The 20,908-nt window shown below is 40.5% G+C and overlaps 1 protein-coding gene across 1 annotated transcript in view; it reads right to left on the bottom strand.

The window, feature by feature from the left end:
* The window catches only part of OXCT1 (3-oxoacid CoA transferase 1), a 161,959-nt gene that overhangs the window by 115,857 nt on the left and 25,194 nt on the right, over nucleotides 1-20,908 (bottom strand). Inside the window, exons 4-7 of the mRNA XM_010853715.1 lie at nucleotides 16,283-16,418; nucleotides 13,329-13,478; nucleotides 6,644-6,750; nucleotides 3,935-3,995 (exon numbers count right to left, since the gene is read on the bottom strand). Of these exons, the coding sequence (XP_010852017.1) occupies nucleotides 3,935-3,995; nucleotides 6,644-6,750; nucleotides 13,329-13,478; nucleotides 16,283-16,418 (454 nt within the window). The remainder of the gene's footprint in view (nucleotides 1-3,934; nucleotides 3,996-6,643; nucleotides 6,751-13,328; nucleotides 13,479-16,282; nucleotides 16,419-20,908) is intronic.

The raw sequence follows: 20,908 nt of genomic DNA, 5'->3' as shown, positions 1-20,908 counted from the left end.
CAAGAGTTGACTCATTGGAAAAGACTCTGATGCTGGGAGGGATTGGGGGCAGGAGGAGAAGGGGACGACAGAGGATGAGATGGCTGGATGGCATCACTGACTCGATGGACGTGAGTCTGAGTGAACTCCGGGAGTTGGTGATGGACAGGGAGGCCTGGCGTGCTGGAATTCACGGGGTCGCAAAGAGCCGGACACGACTGAGCAACTGATCTGATCCGATCTGATCTAATCAAACTTTCTTCGCACGAGGTGGCCAAAGTACTGAAGTTTGAGCTTTAGCATCATTCCTTCCAAAGAACACCCAGGGCTGATCTCCTTTAGAATGGACTGGTTGGAAATCCTTGCAGTCATGCGAAGAGTTGACTCATTGGAAAAGACTCTGATGCTGGGAGGGATTGGGGGCAGGAGGAAAAGGGGACGACAGAGGATGAGATGGCTGGATGGCATCACCGACTCAATGGATGTGAGTCTGAGTGAACTCCAGGAGATGGTGATGGACAGGGAGGTCTGGCGTGCTGCGATTCATGGGGTCGAAAAGAGTCAGACACGACTGAGCAACTGAACTGAATCAAACTTTCTACAGGGATGATCATGTTCTTTATCTATGTTGATCAACACAGTAGTCACTAGTATATGGAACCAATGAAGAGAAACTGAACTTTTATTTAGATTAATTTAAATTTTTTAATTTAAATAAAGGACAGAAACAGTAAGGACATAACAAAAGTGGAAGACATTAAGAAGAGGTGGCAAGAACACACAGAAAAACCATACAAAAACATCTTAATTACCCAGATAACCATGATCATGTGGTCCCTCACCTAGAGCCAGAAATCCTGGAGTGTGAAGTCAAGTGGGCCTGAGGAAGCCTTACTATGAACAAAGCTAGTGGAGGTGATGGAATTCCAGCTGAGCTATTTCAAATCCTAAAAGATGATGCTGTGACAGTGCTGCATTTAATATGCCAATATATTTGGAAAACTCAGCAGTGGCCACAGGAATGGATCCCAAGAAAGGCAATGTCAAAGAATGTTCAATTCTGCTCATTTCTCATGCTCAAAATCCTTCAAGCTAGGCTTTAGCAGTACATGAACTGAGAGTTTCCAGATGTACAAGCTGGATTTAGAAAAGGCAGAGGAATCAGAGATTAAATTGCCAACATCTGTTGGATAATAGAGAAAGCAAGGAATTCCAGAAAAAACACCTACTTCTGCTTCATTGACTATGCTAAAACCTTTGACTGTGTGGATCACAACAAACTCGAAAATTCTTCGTGACATGGGAATACCAGACCACTTGACCTGTCTCCTGAGAAACTTGTATGCAGATCAAGAAGCAACAGTCAGGACTGGACATAGAACAATGAATGGACTGGTTCAAAATTGGGAAAGGAGTACGTCAAGGCTGTGTATTGTCACCCTGCTTATTTAACTTGTATGTAAAGTACATCATGCAAAATGCTGGACTGGATGAAGCATAAGCTGGAATCAAGATTACCGGGAGAAATATCAACAACCTCAGATACCACTCTAATGGCAGAAAGTGAAAAAGAACTAAAGAGCCTCTTAACGAGGATGAAAGAGGAGAGTGAAAAAGCTGGCTTAAAATTCAACATTCAAAAAACTAAGATCATGGCATCCAATCCCATCACTTCATGGCAAATAGATGGGGAAAGTAGTGACAGGTTTCATTTTCTTGGGCTCCAAAAATCACTGCGGACAGTGACTGTAGCCATGAAATTAAAAGACGTTTGCTCCTTGGAAGAAAAGCTATGACAAACCTAGACAGAATAGTCAAAAGCAGAGACATCACTTTGCTGACAAAGGTCCATATAGTCAAAACTGTCATTTTTCCATTAGTCATGTATGAATGTCAGAGCTGGACCATAAAGAAAGCTGAGTGCTGAAGAATTAATGCTTTTGAACTGTGGTGCTGGATAAGACTCTTGAGAGTTCCTTGGACTGCAAGGAGATCAAACCAGTCAATCCCAAAGGAAATCAACTCTAAATATTTTTTGTAAGGACTAATGTTAAAGCTGAATATCCAATCCTTCGGCCACCTGATACAAAGAGCTGACTCACTGGAAAAGACCCTGATGCTGCGAAAGACTGAGGGCAGGAAGAGAAGGGGGTGATAGAGGATGAGATGGTTGGATGGCATCACCGACTCAATGGACATGAGTTTGAGCAAATCTGGGAGGCAGTGAAGGACAGAGGAGCCTGGCATGCTGTAGTACGTAGAGTCACAAAGAGTTGGACACAACTTAGTCACTGAACAACAACAGTTTAAATTTTAAAAGTTGCATGTGGGCACTGGCTAGCATATTGGACAGTGCAGGTATAATCAATTAGGAGTGGCAGTCAGCAGCACTATATTGAAGGGGATCCTAACGTGAGTCTAACAGGACAGAGTGCTGTGAATAAGAGACGTCTGTTCTTGTACATGGGAGGGCAGCCTTTATCATATTTGCAGGCTCAATTAAAGGATTTTATCTCCCTTTCCCTTATGCCAACAGCGAACGTCTTTTCAAATATCTTCATTAACTCTCAAACTACTAGAGGTTCACTTCCTGCTTTTGGAAGAGATAAGACTGGCTGAAAAGAACTGGATTATAAAAGGGAAAAAAAGAAAGAAAATCACCCAGGACAATGTATATTGACCCCATAGTACTCAGAGAAAAAATACTCGTTTGTGGCAGTTTTACAGAGGTACATACAATCAACAGAGTTAAACTACCAATTAGTTCAAGCTGTGTTATAGGCTTTTTTCAGTACCGTTACAGGTGTATGAAAAGACAAAGTCATTAAGATGATTCGATTGAAAAAAAACTGCACAGATTAAATCACATTATCCATTTTAAATGCAGAAAATATACTGAAGCCATTGCAAAAGAAACCATCCTGCCAATGTTGAAAGTACCACATTTCCCAGCACTTTAAAAATAGTACACTTCAAATATTGTCAATTAACCATTCTTCCATAAGAGGGGAAAAAAAAAGAAGCCAAACTATGGCTATCTAGTAAAATAATAATACACTGTACTTTCCAAGAGAATTCTAACATTTGATTGTTTCAAAAATACAGCAGCACTGCCTCCATGAAATATCATCTTGGCCAAGTGCTTGAAGGAATGAAAAGATGTCAAATACAATGGTACCATAACAAGAAAAATCAAGAACATACATTCTCATTTCCAGATCCCAAGATGGGATCCTATAAAGCCCTCCCATGGGGAAATGTATCTCAAATCCCATGAAAATCTGGTTCCAAAGTGATCCTCAAAGCCTACATGAATTATTTTGAAGTCTCCTTTCAAGTTCCAATATATACACACAAAAAGGCAGGGTTTTGGTATAAGCACCTATTTCTATCCCAGAGCTTTAACCCTAGGCACGTTCTAGAATTATTCAAGTCTCTTCCAAACGAACCCTGAGATGTTTAAAGGAGAGTCAGTTAGTGCATTAATTCAACTGTTCCATACAGAACTACATCAAAGCAATGAGTTGTATTACCCTCCTTTCTTGAGGAGCAAAGTATCACCACTTTCTGTCACAGTGAGATAAAGAACTTCTCCTGATACAACTTATTATTTTCCTTGGGATTCTGTTTAGAAAAATTCATCCCTGAGATTTTACCCAAGAAGGTCCACTTTGCTCAAGTACCAAAGAACTTTCATGAGCTGGTCAGCCTCATAGCTTGGTTCCCAAAGTGAGCATTCTGCTGAGATCCTAGCTAACCAGAGAGCTCAAATTCCAGCAAAATTTCAACTATCATATATTTAAATACAATCCTTCAACATCTAAAATGAAAAAAAAAATGGTCACTGTCCCTCTTCATGAAAACAAATGAACTGTAGTACTTTTTCTTAAACTAACACATAACATCAACTTTAAAAAAGTAACATTAGGAAATCAGAAATAACCTCTTCTCTTACCTCCACCACTGTGGTTTCTGCAGCTTTGCACATCGGCAAGTTGAAATTCCTTGCACTTTTCCTACATTAGGGGTGAGGGAATAAGGAAGTGTGGAAAGAATGCCAAAAATTAGAAGTGTCTCTCTCAGCTTTAATTACAGATAAAAAGAATTTTTGCAATCTAAGACTCTGTGAATTTTTTTAAAAGAGTATATCGTATTTTCTGTAAGTTCTATAGCTATTTTATATATAAAAACAATGCAATGGCCACTTAATGGAATCATATCATATTTATGGGGTTAAGAGAAAGAACTATTTTTCATTTTCAACATATAATATACAGAAAAATAAAATGGATATTAATGAGTCTAATTTCTCTAAATCTTTTAACTGAAATGCTACTTTGTTTCTATAGTTAAATATTTCACCGAACTTGCTCTTGTTAAATATTAAGAAAAGTAGCAAGTGCTTTATCTGAGAAGGTATAATAATTATACTCATTATTAAAGAGACATCTATTGCTGAAATTAACTGAACATTCATGGGTAATTTGTGAGTCACTTATAAAGATCATTCTGGAGAACCAACTTCCAATGAAATTTTTGAAACTACAACCTCCACATCAGACCCTGAGGTATAAAAAGAGGGGGCCAATTTTGCTGATGCTTCTGCATTCCCAAGTTCCTAAATTTATGCACTTACTCTAATAATAAAAATTGAAATGTGTTCTTGTTTCTAAGAGTGTAAATTGGAAGGAAAAATTCTTTGGTAAAGAGGAATAATTCACAGCTGTGTCTTACCAGCCCTTTGTGCTAGTAATGTTTCTTTCACTTGGATTCAAGGATAGGTGTGTCCTTGAGAGAGGAATATCTCTATGTACTTTCACAAGCTACTGTATTGGATTCCATCAAACATCCAGCATCAAAAGCTCCAAGGACAGAGTGGCCTGGGGTGCAGGGATGCAGGGCCCGCCCACTCTACCAATGGCCTAGACAGACCTCTGTACCAGCTGTCCCACTCAACGTGAAGGTCAGCCTAGAAGTCAGGATCTTAAGAATCTAGGCCACCTGACCGCTGGCGACAAGCACTCTCATTTCACATCAAAGCTCAATGGCTACTGAGCAGAAACCATAGGCATAAAGTCTGTGCTCAGAATAGCTCTTGTGCTGTCTTTAGACAACAGGCAGTAAAGCACAGGATAAACTCATGGAAATATTTTAAGTAATTCATTTTCATTTGCTACTATACAATTTCATTAATTTTCCAAAAAAAAAAAAAAAAACTAGCTTCAAAAACATTACACCAAGGTGTCAAATAAAGGTAGATAGCAGTCAATGTCCTCTGTAATTGCTAAAACTAGTTATAATACCAAAAACTGACCAAATATGGGGACTTCCCTAGCAGTCCAGTGGTTAAGACTCTGCACTTCTACTGCAGGAGACACAGATTCGATTTCTGGTCAAGGAACTAAGATCCTAAGTGCTGTGGCCCCATCAAAAAAAAAAAATCAAACAAACAAAAAAAATTGGCTAAGCTCAAAAAATCAAATACAGTATAGTTAATGTCATATAAAGTGTTAGTCACTTGGTGGTGTCCACCCTTTGTGACCCCATGAGCTGTAGCCTGCAAGGCTTCTCTGTCCATGGGATTCTCCAGACAAGAATACTGGAGTGGTTAGATATTCCCTTCTCTAGGGAATCCTCCCATTCCAAAGACTGAACTCTGGTCTCAGGCATTTCAGGCAGATTCTTTACCAGCTGAGCCACCAGGGAAGCCAATGTCATATAAGATATTCAGAAATGAAACAGTAACATGAGAGTGATCACTGATAATTTAATTGTGATCATACCAAAGCTGTATTTGGTAAAGATTTTTTAAAAATCACTAACAAAAAGCAGGAAATGGACCATATTATAAAAAAGAAAACTAGTTCGGTAACCTAACAGGTGAAGTCTTCAAAACCAAACATTTTGAAAGCTTTTATGAGTATATTCAAAGGTGGCACAATTTTCAAAAAACAACTACATAATACCTAAATCCAAGATACTGAAACTTGGTATTTAGTATGCTTAGCATAATCAAAAGATGTTGAAATCCATTAAGTGGCTTAATCTATCTGTGGCCATCCAGATAATGAAAATGAAAGCTAGGCATTATTAATGTTAATCAACTTTCCAAACATCATCTTTATAAGCATTTCCTAGTAGACACCAACAAGCTCAGAAAAGAACTGATCTAAATGGTTATTACCAATATTTTTCCAGCATATCAAACTCACTTAGGTGTTTTAAGACAATGCATATAAATAACGATGTCAAAATTAAATATAATTGTGTGCTTTTGTCAACTTTTCTAAGTATGTCACAACACGGTAATTAGTCTTCACCGCTAAATTACACAGGACAAAAGTATATGCGACTATATACAAGACTAGAATAGATTCAAATAGTTAACAAACAGTGCACCATGGGCACCAATCAGTCAGAACAGATGTCCTCAAGTGCACCAAACCAGCATGGCCACACAGCAATGGTTCTGCACACACCTACACACATGCACACCTACACACACACACACACACACACACACACGTGACTGATACTAACCAATCTTTAAAATAGATTTTTAAATACCAAACACATCAAGATATCCATTTTGTAATCATGATTTCGGAAACATAAAGTTGCTAACAGGCATTACGTTGAACATTTTTTAAAACCATTGTACTACCTGAAAATCACGTTTCCGGCTCGGTCTGCCTTCCAGGCTTTCACCAAAGCAAAATCCCCTGTGATTGCTTCCTCCAAGATAAAATGCTGACCTTTAAACTCCCTCACCTGCAAGAGACAAACGGCATCGTCAGGATCTGCACAGGGCTTGGTTGGGTGTGATACCTGCTCTGATGTGTGTGTATGTGTGTGCTCAGTTGCTCAGTTGTGTCTGACTCTTTGAGACCCCATATACTGTAATCCACCAGGCTCCTCTGTCCATGGAAGTTTCCAGGTAAGAATACTGGAGCAGGTTGCCATTTCCTACTCCAGGGGATCTTCTCCACCCTCAGCTCAAACCTACATCTCTTGTGTCTCCTGCATTGGTAGGCAGATTCTTTACCACTGAGCCACCTGAGAAGCCCTGCTAGTTACTTATTTGCCTAAGTATAACTTACTTATTTTCTTATGTGTTTTACTAAACTATTAACTTCCCAACCCAGGGGCAGGTGCATTCTTTGCTGCTGAGCCACCTGGGAAGACCCACCTGCTCTGACAGAGACAGATAAAAGGGATACAAGCCTAGTTAGGGCAAGCAGGAGAAGATCTAAACTGAGACTTCTAGGATGAGCAGTGTTGGCCAGCAGTCCCCAACCTTTTTTGGCACCAGGGGCCAGATTTCGTGCAAGATAATTTTTTCATAGACAGGTGTAGAGGGTAGTTTGGGGATGATTCAAGTGCATTTTATTTATTGTGCACTTTATTTCTATTACCATTACATCAGCTCCACCTCAGATCATCAGGAATTAGATCCAGGAGGCTGGGGACCCCTGGATCAGGGTTCACTCAAAGTGGTGAAGAGGAAACTAAGGAAGCAGCATGTGCAAAGGCCCCGTGGTAGGAGAGCTTGGTAACTCTGAGGAACTGAAAATTCTACATGCTTATGGTATAGATTGCATGTGTTAGCACTCACTTTACTATTTCTGTGAATAAGTTACATACTGACACGAAAAAGGCCCCTCTTTCCCTCCACTCTATGGCCTCCTTGGTGGCTCAGACAGTAGGAAGTCCACCTGCAACGTGGGAGACCTGGCTTTGATCCCTGGGTCGAAAAGATCCCATGGAGGAGAGCATAGTAACACACTCCAGTATTCTCACCTGGAGAAATTCACAGACAGAAGAGCCAGCGGGCTACAGTCCATGGGGTCACAAAGAGTCCAACCCGGCTGAGAGACTAACACTTTCAGTTTCCCTCCACTCTAGAAAAAAACTATATAGTTGCATGAAACAGGCAATGCATTACTTTCCTACCTAAAATAGTTATAAAAATCCATTCCTCTCTCCTAATTAATTCATAATCATCTGCTGAGATTTTAATTGGGATTCCTAGAATTTATAGACTAATCTGGAGAGAAGTGATATGCCATATCCCACCTGTGAGCATAATATAGGCCTTTATTTTTTAAAGTCTTCTTTTACCTCCTTCAATAGTTTTACAATTCCCCCCAAAAAAGCTCTGTATATATTTTCTAGGTTTACTCACAGGTGCTTCATGGTTTTTGATGGCCACTATGACTATTATATTTTATTCTACTACACCTTCTTTTCTGTCATTACTGTTCTAATGGAAGGTTATTGATTTTTTATGTTTATTGACTTTTAATTCTACTCCAGATGGAAGAGATGGGGAGAAAAAGCATAAAGCAAAACTATGCTGTGGCATTTTGTTCCCTTTTTCTTCATGGGGACTTAGCTCTGGGAATTGAAACAAACAGAGGGAACAAAATCAACATCACACTCCATCACCACATGGGATGGAAGCCATTTGAAGGCTGAAGTCCATTCTCATTCCTACTGCGCCTCCTAGTGGAAAAAAAACTGCATGCATTTTACAGAAAGTTTTGAGAGTTTGGGTACATATACTTTTCTTAAACTATGATTTAAAAAAAGAAACTTTTTAAAAAAATCATAGTTAATTTATAATATTGCATTAGTTTCAGGTATATAGCAAAGTGATTCAAATCCCAGATATAGGATTCAGATATCGCATATATGTATATACATGGGATTCCTGCGTAGCTCAGCTGGTAAAGAATCTGCCTGCAATGTAGGCGACCCCAGTTCTATTCCTGGGCTGGGAAGTTCCCCTGGAGAAGGGATTGGCTACCCACTCCAGTATTCTTGGGCTTCCCTGGTGGCTCAGGCAGTAAAGAACCCACCTGCAATTCGGGAAATCTGGGTTCAATCCCTAGGTTGGGAAGATCCCCTGGAGGAGGACATGGCAACCCACTCCAGAATTCTTGCCTGGAGAATCCCCATGGACAGAGGAGCCTGGTGGGCTCCAGTCCATGGGATCACAAAGAGTCAGACATGACTGAGTGACTAAGCACAGCACATGTACACGTATACATACATATATTCTTTTTCAGATTATTTTCCATTATAGGTTATTATAAGATATTGAATAAAGCTCCCTGTGTTAGAGTAGGTTCTTATTTTTATATAATTGTGTGTATATGTTAATCCCAAACACCTAACTTATCCCTCTCCCTCACTTTACCCACTGGTAACCATAAGTTTGTTTGCTATGTCAGTGAGTCTATTCCTGTTGTGTAAATAAGTTCACTTGTATCAATCTTTTAGTTTCCACATATGTGACAGCATATGCTATTCTGTATTTGACTGATTTCATTTAGCTCTAGGTCTATCCATGTTACTGCAAATGGAATTAATTCATTTTTATGGCTAAGCAATATTCCATTGTATATATCCACTACATCTTCTTTAACCATTCACCTGTTGATAGACATTTAGGGTGCTTCTGTTTCTTGGCTACTGTAAATAATACTGCTATAAAACACTGGGGTGCATATATCTCTTTGAACTAGGGTTTTTATCTTTTCCATATATGCCCAGGAGTGGGACTGTTTTCCACTCTGGCTGCACCAAATTATATTCCCACCATCAGTATAGATTCCCTTTTCTCCACAGCCTCTCCAGCACTTATTATTTGTAGACTTTTTGATGACGGCCATTATGACCAGTAACTATGTTTAGTTTAACTTCTTGTTTTCCACTCTGGCTGCACCAATTTATATTTCCACCATCAGTATAGGTTCCCTTTTCTCCACAGTCTCTCCAGCACTTATCATTTGTAAACTTTTTGATGATGGCCATTCTGACCAGTGTGAGGTGTTACTTCACTGTAGTTTTGATTTACATTAAAACAGAAATCATTTCTTACAGAACAGTTTCCTTAAAAGTATTATGACACATTATGTCAGAAAAAATGAATGAATTTAGGGAATCACAGATGAATGAGGATCATATTAATATGAACTTAGATAAATTATATGAAGGATATTTGTAAGATACACATCAATAGTTTTTTCAGTTCAGTCACTCAGTCATGTCCGACTCTTTGTGACCCCATGGACTGCTGCACGCCAGGCTTCCCTGTCCATCACCAATTCATGGAGCTTACACAAACTCATGTCTGTCAAGTCAGTGATGCCATCCAACCATATCATCCTCTGTTGTCCCCTTCTCCTCCTGCCTTAGTTTTTTTAAGTCTTAAGAATTTCAGTCATCACTAATGATGATAGTTGAGTCTTTTCCATGCAGACCTAGAAAAACACATCTGAACAAATGCCAACTCAGGGCAAAGTAAAAACACTGAAATTTTTTTTTTCCAATTATATAACTTCCTAAAGGGGCTACACATCAGCAGTTGCTAAGTGTTAGCTATTTTAAAATTTAAAAACAGGGACAGAATTGGTTTTGTCAAACTAGCTATTATATTCACTTGAGTCACTCATTTCACAGTCTCCACATCCTCATCTTTCCATCCTTTCTTAAATCCACTCCATTCAAATTTTCACCATTCCAGAAAAATCCTCTGTTCCAAAAAAATCACCCTTTAAGGTCACCAATGACCTCCACATTTTCAACTGCAATGATCAACTTCCAGTCCTATTACTCAGCTCCTTCACTTTCTGACACAGTTGATCACTCCTTGCTTTGTAAAAGTTTCCAACTTCCAAATCACCTCCCCTGGATCTCCTCTACTCACTGGACACTCCCATTTTATTTGCTGCTTCTTTTCCTCTTTTCAACCTTTAAATGCCAGGCCTCTTCTAAACCCTTAAACGCAAAAGAGGTGTTCTCTGCACTCCAGCCCTCGTCAGTCAAGTCACATGGTTTTAAACACCACGTGCTGATCACTTCTGGGTTGGGAAGATCTGCTGGAGAAGGGATAGGCTACCCATTCCAATATTCTTGGGCTTCCCTGGTGGCTCAGTTGGTAAAGAACACGACCACAATGAGGGAGAACCTGGGTGCGACCCTGGGTTGGGAAGATCCCCTGGAGAAGGAAAAGACTACCCACTCTAGTATTCTGGCTTGGAGAATTCTGTGGACTGTATAGTCCATGGGGTTGCAAAGAGTCAGACATGACTGAGCGAATTTCACTTGCTGATGCCTCCAAAGTTCCTATCCCAGCTCTCAACCCTCCCTGAGCTGACTTAAAGCCTACTGAGTAGCTACTCTTGGAGGCCAATGAATCTCTTAAACACTTCAAGTCCAAAAAGAGCTCCTTGTTAATTCTCATACTTGGCCCATCTCAATAAGCAGCATGCTTGATTCGTGTCTTTTCTTACTCAGTAAATCGTGTTGGCTCTGCTCTCAGTGTATTTCCCAACTGCAACCACTTCTCACAAATTCCACTGTCACCACCTCAATCTAAACTGCCTTCTACTTCCAACTGGATTAGTATTAATACAACAGTCCCTCATCTCTCTCGCTGCTTCTGCTTCTGGGTCTCTGACAAAAAACCCACTCCCAAAAGCCACAGTGATCTTTCCAAAATGTAGCTCAGGTCCCATCACTCTCCCACTTCTATTCAACACTCTCAACCCCTCACCACTCTCATTGAAGCCCAAGCTCATGTGACCTGGCTCCTGCCTCTCTTCAATCTCCAATCCTACCACTCTCTGCCTCGTTCACTCTGTTCCAGTCTCACTGCCCTGCTGTTGCACACACTCAGCAAGCCTGCCAAGGACCATGTCCTTTCTCTTTCTTCTGACTAGAGCACAGCCTACAATCATCACCCAGCTCATTCTCCTATCTTATTCAGGTCTCTCCCAAACATCACCTCTCAGAGAGGTTCCCCTGACCCAACCTGGAACACACCTTCCTGGCCACTCAGCACCCTCTCTGCCTTTGCCCTACTTGATTTCTTACATTTTGCATTTGTTTCTTCATTCTTTGTCAGATCCCCCACTACAGGGGGACTTGGCCTAAAGGACCCCTTTTTCCACCACATTTGGACTAGTGCTTAGCAAACAGAAGGACCTCAAATAACTATCACTAATCCAAGGAATTCACTCATTTCCTCTTCCCACCATAATCAAGGAAAATAAAGTTGGCTAACAAGAATCATTTCTAGAGATTATCTGTTGTATTCCTCGGGATTCAGACAAAATCACAAAACTGCTAGATGCCTACACCTGACTCCAGGCTGAAATGAACCCAGGCATTCAGGACAGATTCTAGTCTATCCTTTGTTTTCAAAGGGTGAGTTAATGATGTAACTTCTAGCAAGTTCTCAAAGCATTCACCAGATTTTGCTGGCTATCCTAATCTACATTAACTAGGATCCATCTTAATAATTAGGTTCCTGTCTTTTTCTTTGCGAAAACTTTTTAAACCTAATTAGGCAAGAAGCAAAGATAGAGTATAAAAATCGTTAACAAAAACTTTGAGTCAATGTAGGTAACCCTAAGCAGAAAAGGCACAGGTAAAGATGAAGGACGCTGCTGGAGACAAGCATGGGACAGCAGGGGGATGAGAGCAATGACCTTTATCTCCCCTCACAACCCCAAGGGGCACAGCTAACATCCTTATAGGAAGAAAGGTGACAAGACCCCTTGATATACTAAGTTCTCACTTCCCTAGAGATAAGTTCAGCAGTCCATGACTTTTGTTAACTCTCATGAGCCATGTGGGCAGAGAGAAAGGAAAGACACCAAAAATACAGCAATGAAATACTGGCCTGTGTCATTTTTAAAACTGGCTCCTGAATATCTCAAATACCTGTATCTAGAGTTCTATTCTTTTCTAATGTGTGAGGAAAGTTACCTAGTATAAAGATACTTCATCCTATCCAGCACTTTAAATAAAACGAAGTTATTCAGTCTAAGGCTCAAATGTGTCCAGTGTACAAAATGAAGGATAAAGAAGATAATATAAACTTGGTATTTATTCTACTCATATTATATATTTATAACCATTCTCTGTTTTTTAAGATTATAGACAAATTTGTGATTTCTTTAGCTTTTTTTCCATTCTTCAATCATGTCCAGAAGGGGCCTGAACATGAAGGGTTTAATACTATACATATTATGGTATTAAATAAAGTAGCTGTATTTTATTTTCCAAGTAAACATAATCAGCAATTATACACACTCCTAAATTTCTTAAAACCTACCATAAAACTAATCTTGACTCTCATTTCTATGGATTAGTTTTCCTTCTCATTTGTTTATTCTGGTTCCTCTACGTGACTTTAATTACTAGCAGATGTTCAGTGTTAGCTAGAAATTGTACCTAGCATATGTATGTTACTGAACGAATGTGTTTTATTCTCACCCAGGTATGATTTTATACTTATTTACCCAATGAGCCCACCTGGAATCCGTGCATCTTACCTCTCTCGGCTTACTGGCAATGGCAATGCTGCCATCTTTGTTGTATTTGATTGGTGACCCCCCTTCTTGCACCAGGGTCCCATACCCTGTGCTGGTGTAAAATGCAGGAACTCCAGCCCCACCTGCACGAATCCTCTCTGCAAGCGTGCCCTACAAGCAAGCAAACAACACTGCATCAAAAGTCCATTAAGCACACTTCTGTCTGTGGACACAAATACTTAGCCACACGGTCCCTGCTCTCTAGGTGTTTATCCATCTAAACCACCCCTAGCAGTGCATATTGGTCTACCTCACTAACACTGCAGGCTAGAAGATCAATGCAAAACAATGACTGACTCTCTAGACAACAACTTCTCTATTTTTAATCCTTAATTTGTAATGGAACTGCTTATTTGTATACTCATGTTCTCGGTTTCCATGTCTCCACTGGTTTCTCAACATCATATTTTACAAGTCTATTTGTAATATTTTTAAATCAATTTTCAAATCTGAAGTATATAACTTTAACTGTATACATTTAAAAACATACAATAAAATATCGTGTTTTACTGTGTACTACATGTAGGTACAGCCTGAATCTTATCATAAATAACAATATCATGATTATATAATAATAATGTAAAATTTCCAGTTATTTAGAGTGTATTCTAAACCTTCTCTTAAGTATTTTATCTACTACGTTATCTAATTAAGGAAAAATACAAACGACAAAGACTACAACATAAAGCTAAACCGGTTTTTAAAAAGCCAAGAGAAATTCAAATTTCGTTTAAGAGTAGGAACAGCTGTATGAAAAATGTCTTTGTATCTTCTTCTGATCACTTTGTCTCCCTTTTAGGTACTAGTCATTTCAAATCTAATTTCCCCAGCTGCTCTCTCACCACCACCTGCCTTTCCACCCAGTTTTCCTACTGGGAAATAACTCTGGCCCTAAACACTTGCTGACACACCCCCTAACATACAGTCTAGTTATATCATATTCAGTTCAGTTCAGTTTAGTCGCTCAGTCGTGTCCGACTCTTTGCGACCCCATGGACTACAGCACGCCAGGCCTCCCTGTCCATCACCAACTCCTGGAGTTCACTCAAACTCATGTCCATTGAATTGGTGATGTCATCCAACCGTCTCATCCTCTGTCCTCCCCTTCTCCTGCCTTTAATGTTTCCCAGCATCAGGGTCTTTTCCAATGAGTCAGCTCTTTGTATCAGGTGGCCAAAGTATTGGAGTTTCAGCTTCAATATCAGTCCTTCCAATGAACATTCAGGACTGATGTCCTTTAGAATGGACTGGTTGGATCTCCTTGCAGTCCAAGGGACTCTCAAGAGTCTTCTCCAACACCACAGTTCAAAAGCATCAATTCTTCGGGGCTCAGCTTTCCTTATAGTCCAACTCTCACATCCATACATGACTACTGGAAAAACCATAGCTTTGACTACATGGACCTTTGTTGGTAAAGTAATGTCTCTGCTTTTTAATATGCTATCTAGGTTGGTCATAACTTTCCTCCCAAGGAGTAAGCATCTTTTTATTTCATGGCTGCAGTCACTATCTGCAGTGATTTTGGAGCCCCCCCAAAAAAGTCAGCCACTGTTTCCACTGTTTCGCCATCTATTTGCCATGAAGTGATGGGACCAGATGCCACGATCTTTGTTTTCTGAATGCTTTAAGCCAATTTTTTCACTCTCTTCTTTTACTTTCATTAAGAGGCTCTTTAGTTCTTCACTTTCTGCCATAAGGGTGGTGTCATCTGCATATCCGAGGTTATTGATATTTCTCCCAGCTATCTTGATTCCAGCTTGTGCTTCTTCCAGCCCAGCGTTTCTCATGATGTACTCTGCATAGAAGTTAAATAAGCAGGGTGATAATATACAGCCTTGACGTACTCCTTTTCCTATTTGGAACCAGTCTGTTGTTTATGTCCAGTTCTAACTGTTGCTTCCTGACCTGCATACAGATTTCTCAAGAGGCAGATCAGGTGGTCTGGTATTCCCATGTCTTTCAGAATTTTCCACAGTTTATTGTGATCTACACAGTCAAAGGTTTTGGCATAGTCAATAAAGCAGATATAGATGTTTTTTTCTGGAACTCTCTTGCTTTTTCAATGATCTAGCAGATGTTGGCAATTTGATCTCTGCTTCCTCTGCCTTTTCTAAAACCAGCTTGAGCATCTGGAAGTTCACGTATTGTTGAAGCCTGGCTTAGAGAATTTTGAGCATTATTTTGCTAGCGTGTGAGATGAGTACATCATATTCAGACTAAATAACTGCCTGCCTAATCAGTAGTGAGAATAGGCTTGGATATTAACGATGGTGAGTTTAATATTGTCCCAACCTGAAAACAAGGGTCTACTTGAACTGGGACCTTTAACTATATTGGACTGGCCAAAAAGGTTCCTCAATGACAAACTTTTCAATCAGACAGGAAAGGAAATGGTGGATAAAGTGAGTGGAAACTTGCTAGATTAACTGCAGTCATTGCTTCCTTTGTTTCAGTTCCCTGGAAACCTGGGCTCTGACCCCCAACATTTAGTCTGTGATGCTGACAGTTTCACTCCCGTCCATGGGCTTCATTTTCCTGATACGTCTCAGCAAGACCAGATTCTGCATATGTTTCTAATTCTATGATTAGTAGGAGTTGACTTTTGGGACAATCTTCAAACATTTCAGCAAGTGCTTTTGCATGCCACAGTGAAATTCACATTTCAGTGCCAAATTTAACATTTCATCCTGAAGCCTGGAATTTTCACTAGAAATACTTTCTTTTACAGTGCATAGTAACAAAACATTAGTCCTCTAGCAGTCAAGAGGTGTGACTTATAAATAAGTTTTCTCGGTTTGGCAAAACAGCATTCTATCTTACCTCTCTTACACAATGAAATTTCTAGAAGGAAAAAGCTAAACTTCAAAATAAGTTTGTATTATTATAAATAAAAAAAACACTTTTTTTTTTTTTACCTGTGGTGTCAGCTCTACTTCTAATTCGCCAGATAAATACTGTCGTTCAAATTCTGCATTTTCTCCCACATAGGAAGAGACCATGCGTTTTATCTGCTTGGATCTAAGTAAAAGGCCCAAACCAAAGTTGTCAACCCTAGAAAGAAAACACAAGCAGCTTACAATCAAAGGGACATCCGAAGGAACACTAACATCCTCACATTCAGAAACTTGAGATTTTATATGACAAATCACTGACATTACTCCTAACAACTTCCTTTTCTCCCTCCTTCATCTTCACATCCTAATCCTTCTCATACCAACATGTAGTTATTCTCGCTCACCTAATTCTTTCCTAATTCTCATAATGTGTCATTTCCAAGCCTATAACCTTCCCCAGGCAGTCCAGATACAGTAAACATCTTAAAGCAGTCCAGGTAGGTACCTGTCAACTTTCTGATAGATCTGTTTCATAGTCCAAGTCTTCCAATACTGAATCTAATAACAATTCCCACTCACCATGGGTGTAAGGAAATAGCTGCATAGAAGAGTTCCCTGATGGTCCAGTGGTTAGGACTCGGCACTTTCACTATGGTGGCCCGGGTTCGTTCGATCCCTGGTTGGGGAACTAAGATCCCACAAGCCATGAAGTGTGGCCAAATATATATCTATATATTTGCAGATTTTATTCTTACTTGAAGAAACTTGGCTGCCTATGTGCTCAGTCAAGTCCAACTCTTTTGTGACCCCATGGACTGTAGCCCTCCAGGTTCCTCTGTCCATGGGATCTTCCAGGCAAGAATACGGGAGTGGGTTGCCATTCCCTTCTCTAGGGACTCTTCCTGATCCAGGGATCGAACCCACATCTCCTGAATCTCCTGCACTGGCAGGTAGATTTTCTAATACTGAGCCACCTGGGAAGCCCTTACAAAGAAAACTAAAGCCTAAATAGCAAGTATTTTCAGGAATGCAGTTTTGAAACGTGGGGAGAATTCCCTGAAGATTAATAATATACTTGTCCACTAGAAGGCTCCAAGTCATTAAAAAGCCTCTCCGAACACGGATTATGCACAAGACTTTACACTTTCTGTTTATTCCCTTCTCCCAAATGGCAACCCACTCCAGTATTCTTGCCAGGGAAATCCCAAGGACAGAGGGGCTGGGTGGGCTACAGTCCATTGGGTTGCAAGAGTTGGACATGACTGAGCACGCACAGATACACCCAGACATTAAACAATTTCCCAGTTCTTTGGGTAAACAATTCTATTCCCCTCAATTCAACTCTACCTACAGCCTTCTCCACCTCACCTGATGGCAGCCCCATCTTACAGATCTTCAGAACAAAACTCAGGGAGTGACTCCTGACACACAGGTTCCACGTCAGCTCTTCTGGAAAATCCTTACTCTGCATTCAGCATCCACCCAGAATCTGAGCATTTCTCATTCCCTTTCTGGAACTGGCACCATATCTTGCCCGGATATCACAGTAACCTTCCCTGCTTCTACTCCGGCCCACTATGATCTACTCAAAAAATGATAGCCCAAACTACAATATATCAGATCATGTCACTGCTCTGCTTGAAACCCTGCAGTTGTACCCATTCATTCAGAGTAAAAGTAAAGGTCTCTCTCTAGAGTGGCCCCCTGGGATGGGTTGAAATGTCCTTTTACACCTCTGACCTCACTCCTCCCATTCTTCTTTTTGCTCAATTCTCTGCCTCTGCAGGCCTCCTTACAGTTCCTCAAATACACCAGGCACTGTGCATGGAGGCCCTTACACTGGCCTTTCCATCTCTCTCAGAAACTCTTTCCCCATATAGGGTTTTACATAAACATTTCTTGACATCTGTCAAATGAGTTTATTGCTTGATTTCACTTTCCCCTCCTCACTGGCTCTTTAGTAATAAAAATGAAAATCATTAAGTCTTCAAGCTGGATATTTGCTATGTGTTCCTCCAGATCCATTCTTCAACCTCCAGTCTGCCCTACACCTAGGGTGGCTGCCCTGTGTAGACTGAATCATGGGGTCCCCTGCCCTCTGGCTTCTGATTGAGTCCATCCACTTCTGATTGGATCCAGCCAATCAAAGGCACCACCAGGAGGATCAGGGGAGTGAGGGGAGAATGATGTCAGGACTTCTGTTCCCTTAGTTCTCTCCCTGGCACCTGCAGCACACTGGATAGCCCTCTCCATAAGACTTTCTTCTGGGTTCTAACAGTCCCCATCCCCTCGCCCCGTCAGGGCCAGGGCTGGTGTAACAGCTCTCCACTGTTACTAACTCTAAGGTTCTTCAATACTCATGTTTGCCTTCCCTCAGCCCTGACTCTTCCTTTAAAAAGAGTCTCTTTAATAAATTCTCTCAATTATCTCATATAACAATACCATTGATATCCTCTGGAGCCCTGTCCAAATAAAGTTGTAAAGTTGTATATAGTAAAATAATGCATGAATGTGGATATAACCCATTTGCTTTGTAGTTTTAAAAAATCTGAAATTCCCTCCAAGTACAGAGGTCCATACCATAAAACAGAATACAGTTGGCCATTCACTGACTTGGGAATTTTTCCAACCACACTTTCATTGATCTCTTTGTGGTCTTCCAACCCATTACACATTTGAACTTATCTCTGGAGATAACCTCTCTGTATTTGTTGATCTTGGCTCTGGACACCATGTGTATTTAGCTACTGGTTTATTTCTGGACTAGCAAGCTGGCATAGCAACCCAGCAGAGCTTAAGATACTCAGCTGAGGTTACCACCTGACCAGGTACAAATTTAGTGTTTATGCCTCAAAAAATGCTGTTATATAGCTTATAAGAGTGTCTTTCCTAGTTTCCCTAGTGGTCCAGCGGTTAAGAATCTGCCTTGCAACGCAAGGGACACCTGTTTGATCCCTGGCCCAGGAAGATTCCCCCATGCCATAGAGTTACCAAGCCCATGCGCCACAACTCCCGAGCCAGTGCTCTAGAGCCCGAGAGCCACAACACCTGAAGCCAATGTGCAGAAACTACTATAGCCTGCATGCCTAGAGCCCGTGCTCCACACAAGGGAAGGCACCACAATTAGAAGCCCACAGCCCACAAAGAGCCGCCCCCACTCGTTGCAACTAGAGAAAGCCCTCGTGCAGCAATAAAGACCCACCACAGCCAAAAGACTAATAATAATAAAATAAACAAATAAATCTTAAAAAAGAGTGTCTTTTCTGCCATATACTTTCCAGTTCACAAATTCAGTAAACATGTACCCCTTATCTACTGTGTATCAGACACTAATGATAAAAAAGGGAAAAGGGCAAGGCCTCACACAAGAAAAAAGAAAGACATATGTAATCTTTTGCTAATGAAAAATCTACTATATTCCTAATAGAGAAACACACATATTAAAGCATCTTGAAGCTCTCTGGTATTAAAGATAATCTGAATGAACTTTCAAAGATATTATCTGACTTAGTGCCTTTAGTCGGAGAAGGCAATGGCACCCCACTCCAGTACTTTTGCCTAGAAAATCCCACGGATGGAGGAGCCTGGTAGGCTGCAGTCCATGGGGTTCGCTAAAGTCAGACACAACTGAGAGACTTCACTTTCACTTTTCACTTTCACGCATTGGAGAAGGAAATGGCAACCCACTCCAGTGTTCTTGCCTGGAGAATCCCAGGGATGGGAAGCCTGGTGGGCTGCCGTCTATGGGGTCGCACAGAGTCGGACACAACTAAAGCGACGCAGCAGCAGCAGCGCCTTTAGTAGCCAATTTTTTCTAGCATACCTGAAGAGAGATCTGACCTTTCTCCTACAGCACCACAAACTCATGTTAAAACATTTTAATGGTTAAAAGAAGCCTAAGGCCAAGAATTCATTAGAGAGGTATACTGCTGCTGCTGCTGCTAAGTCGCTTCAGTCGTGTCCGACTCTGTGCGACCCCAGAGATGGCAGCCCACCAGGCATCCCCATCCCTGGGATTCTCCAGGCAGGGACACTGGAGTGGGTTGCCATTTCCTTCTCCAATGCATGAAAGTGAAAAGTGAAAATGAAGTCGTTCAGTCGTGTCCACAAATGTGTATTTCATGGAAGACATCAATGTATTACAAATATTTTTCATTTTCTGAATGTGAAATTTCATTTTCTGAAATCTCATTGACAATTCTAAAATAAACTGTCAAAATAAAACTCTAATAATGAAATTGCAACCAATGATGCAATCAACAAGGGGTTAATTTACAAACTATACAAACAGCTGATACAACTCAATATCAAAAAACCCAAACAATCCAATCAAAAAATGGGCAGAAAACCTAAATAAACATTTCTCCAAAAAAGACAAACAGCCAACAGGCACATGAAAAGATGTTCAATATCACTAATTACTAGAGACATGCAAATCAAAATTATCAGGAGGTATCACCTCACACCAGTCAGAATATCCATCATCAAAAAGTCTACAAATAATAAATGCTGGAGAGGATATGGAGAAAAGGGAACCCTCCTACACTGTTGGTAGGAATGTAAATTGGTGCAGCCACTATGGAAAACTGTGTGGAAGTTCCTTGAAAAACTAAAAATAGTTATCGTATGATCCAGCAACACCCCTCCTGGGCATATATCTGAAGAAAACTCTAATTTGAAAAGATACATGCACCTCAACGTTCACAG

This window comes from Bison bison, unplaced genomic scaffold (assembly GCF_000754665.1).
Source record: "Bison bison bison isolate TAMUID 2011002044 unplaced genomic scaffold, Bison_UMD1.0 scf7180017864331, whole genome shotgun sequence".
NCBI lineage: Eukaryota > Metazoa > Chordata > Mammalia > Artiodactyla > Bovidae > Bison > Bison bison.
The sequence above is the reverse complement of the archived record's forward strand: the minus strand, read 5'-3'. Positions and strand labels throughout refer to the sequence as shown.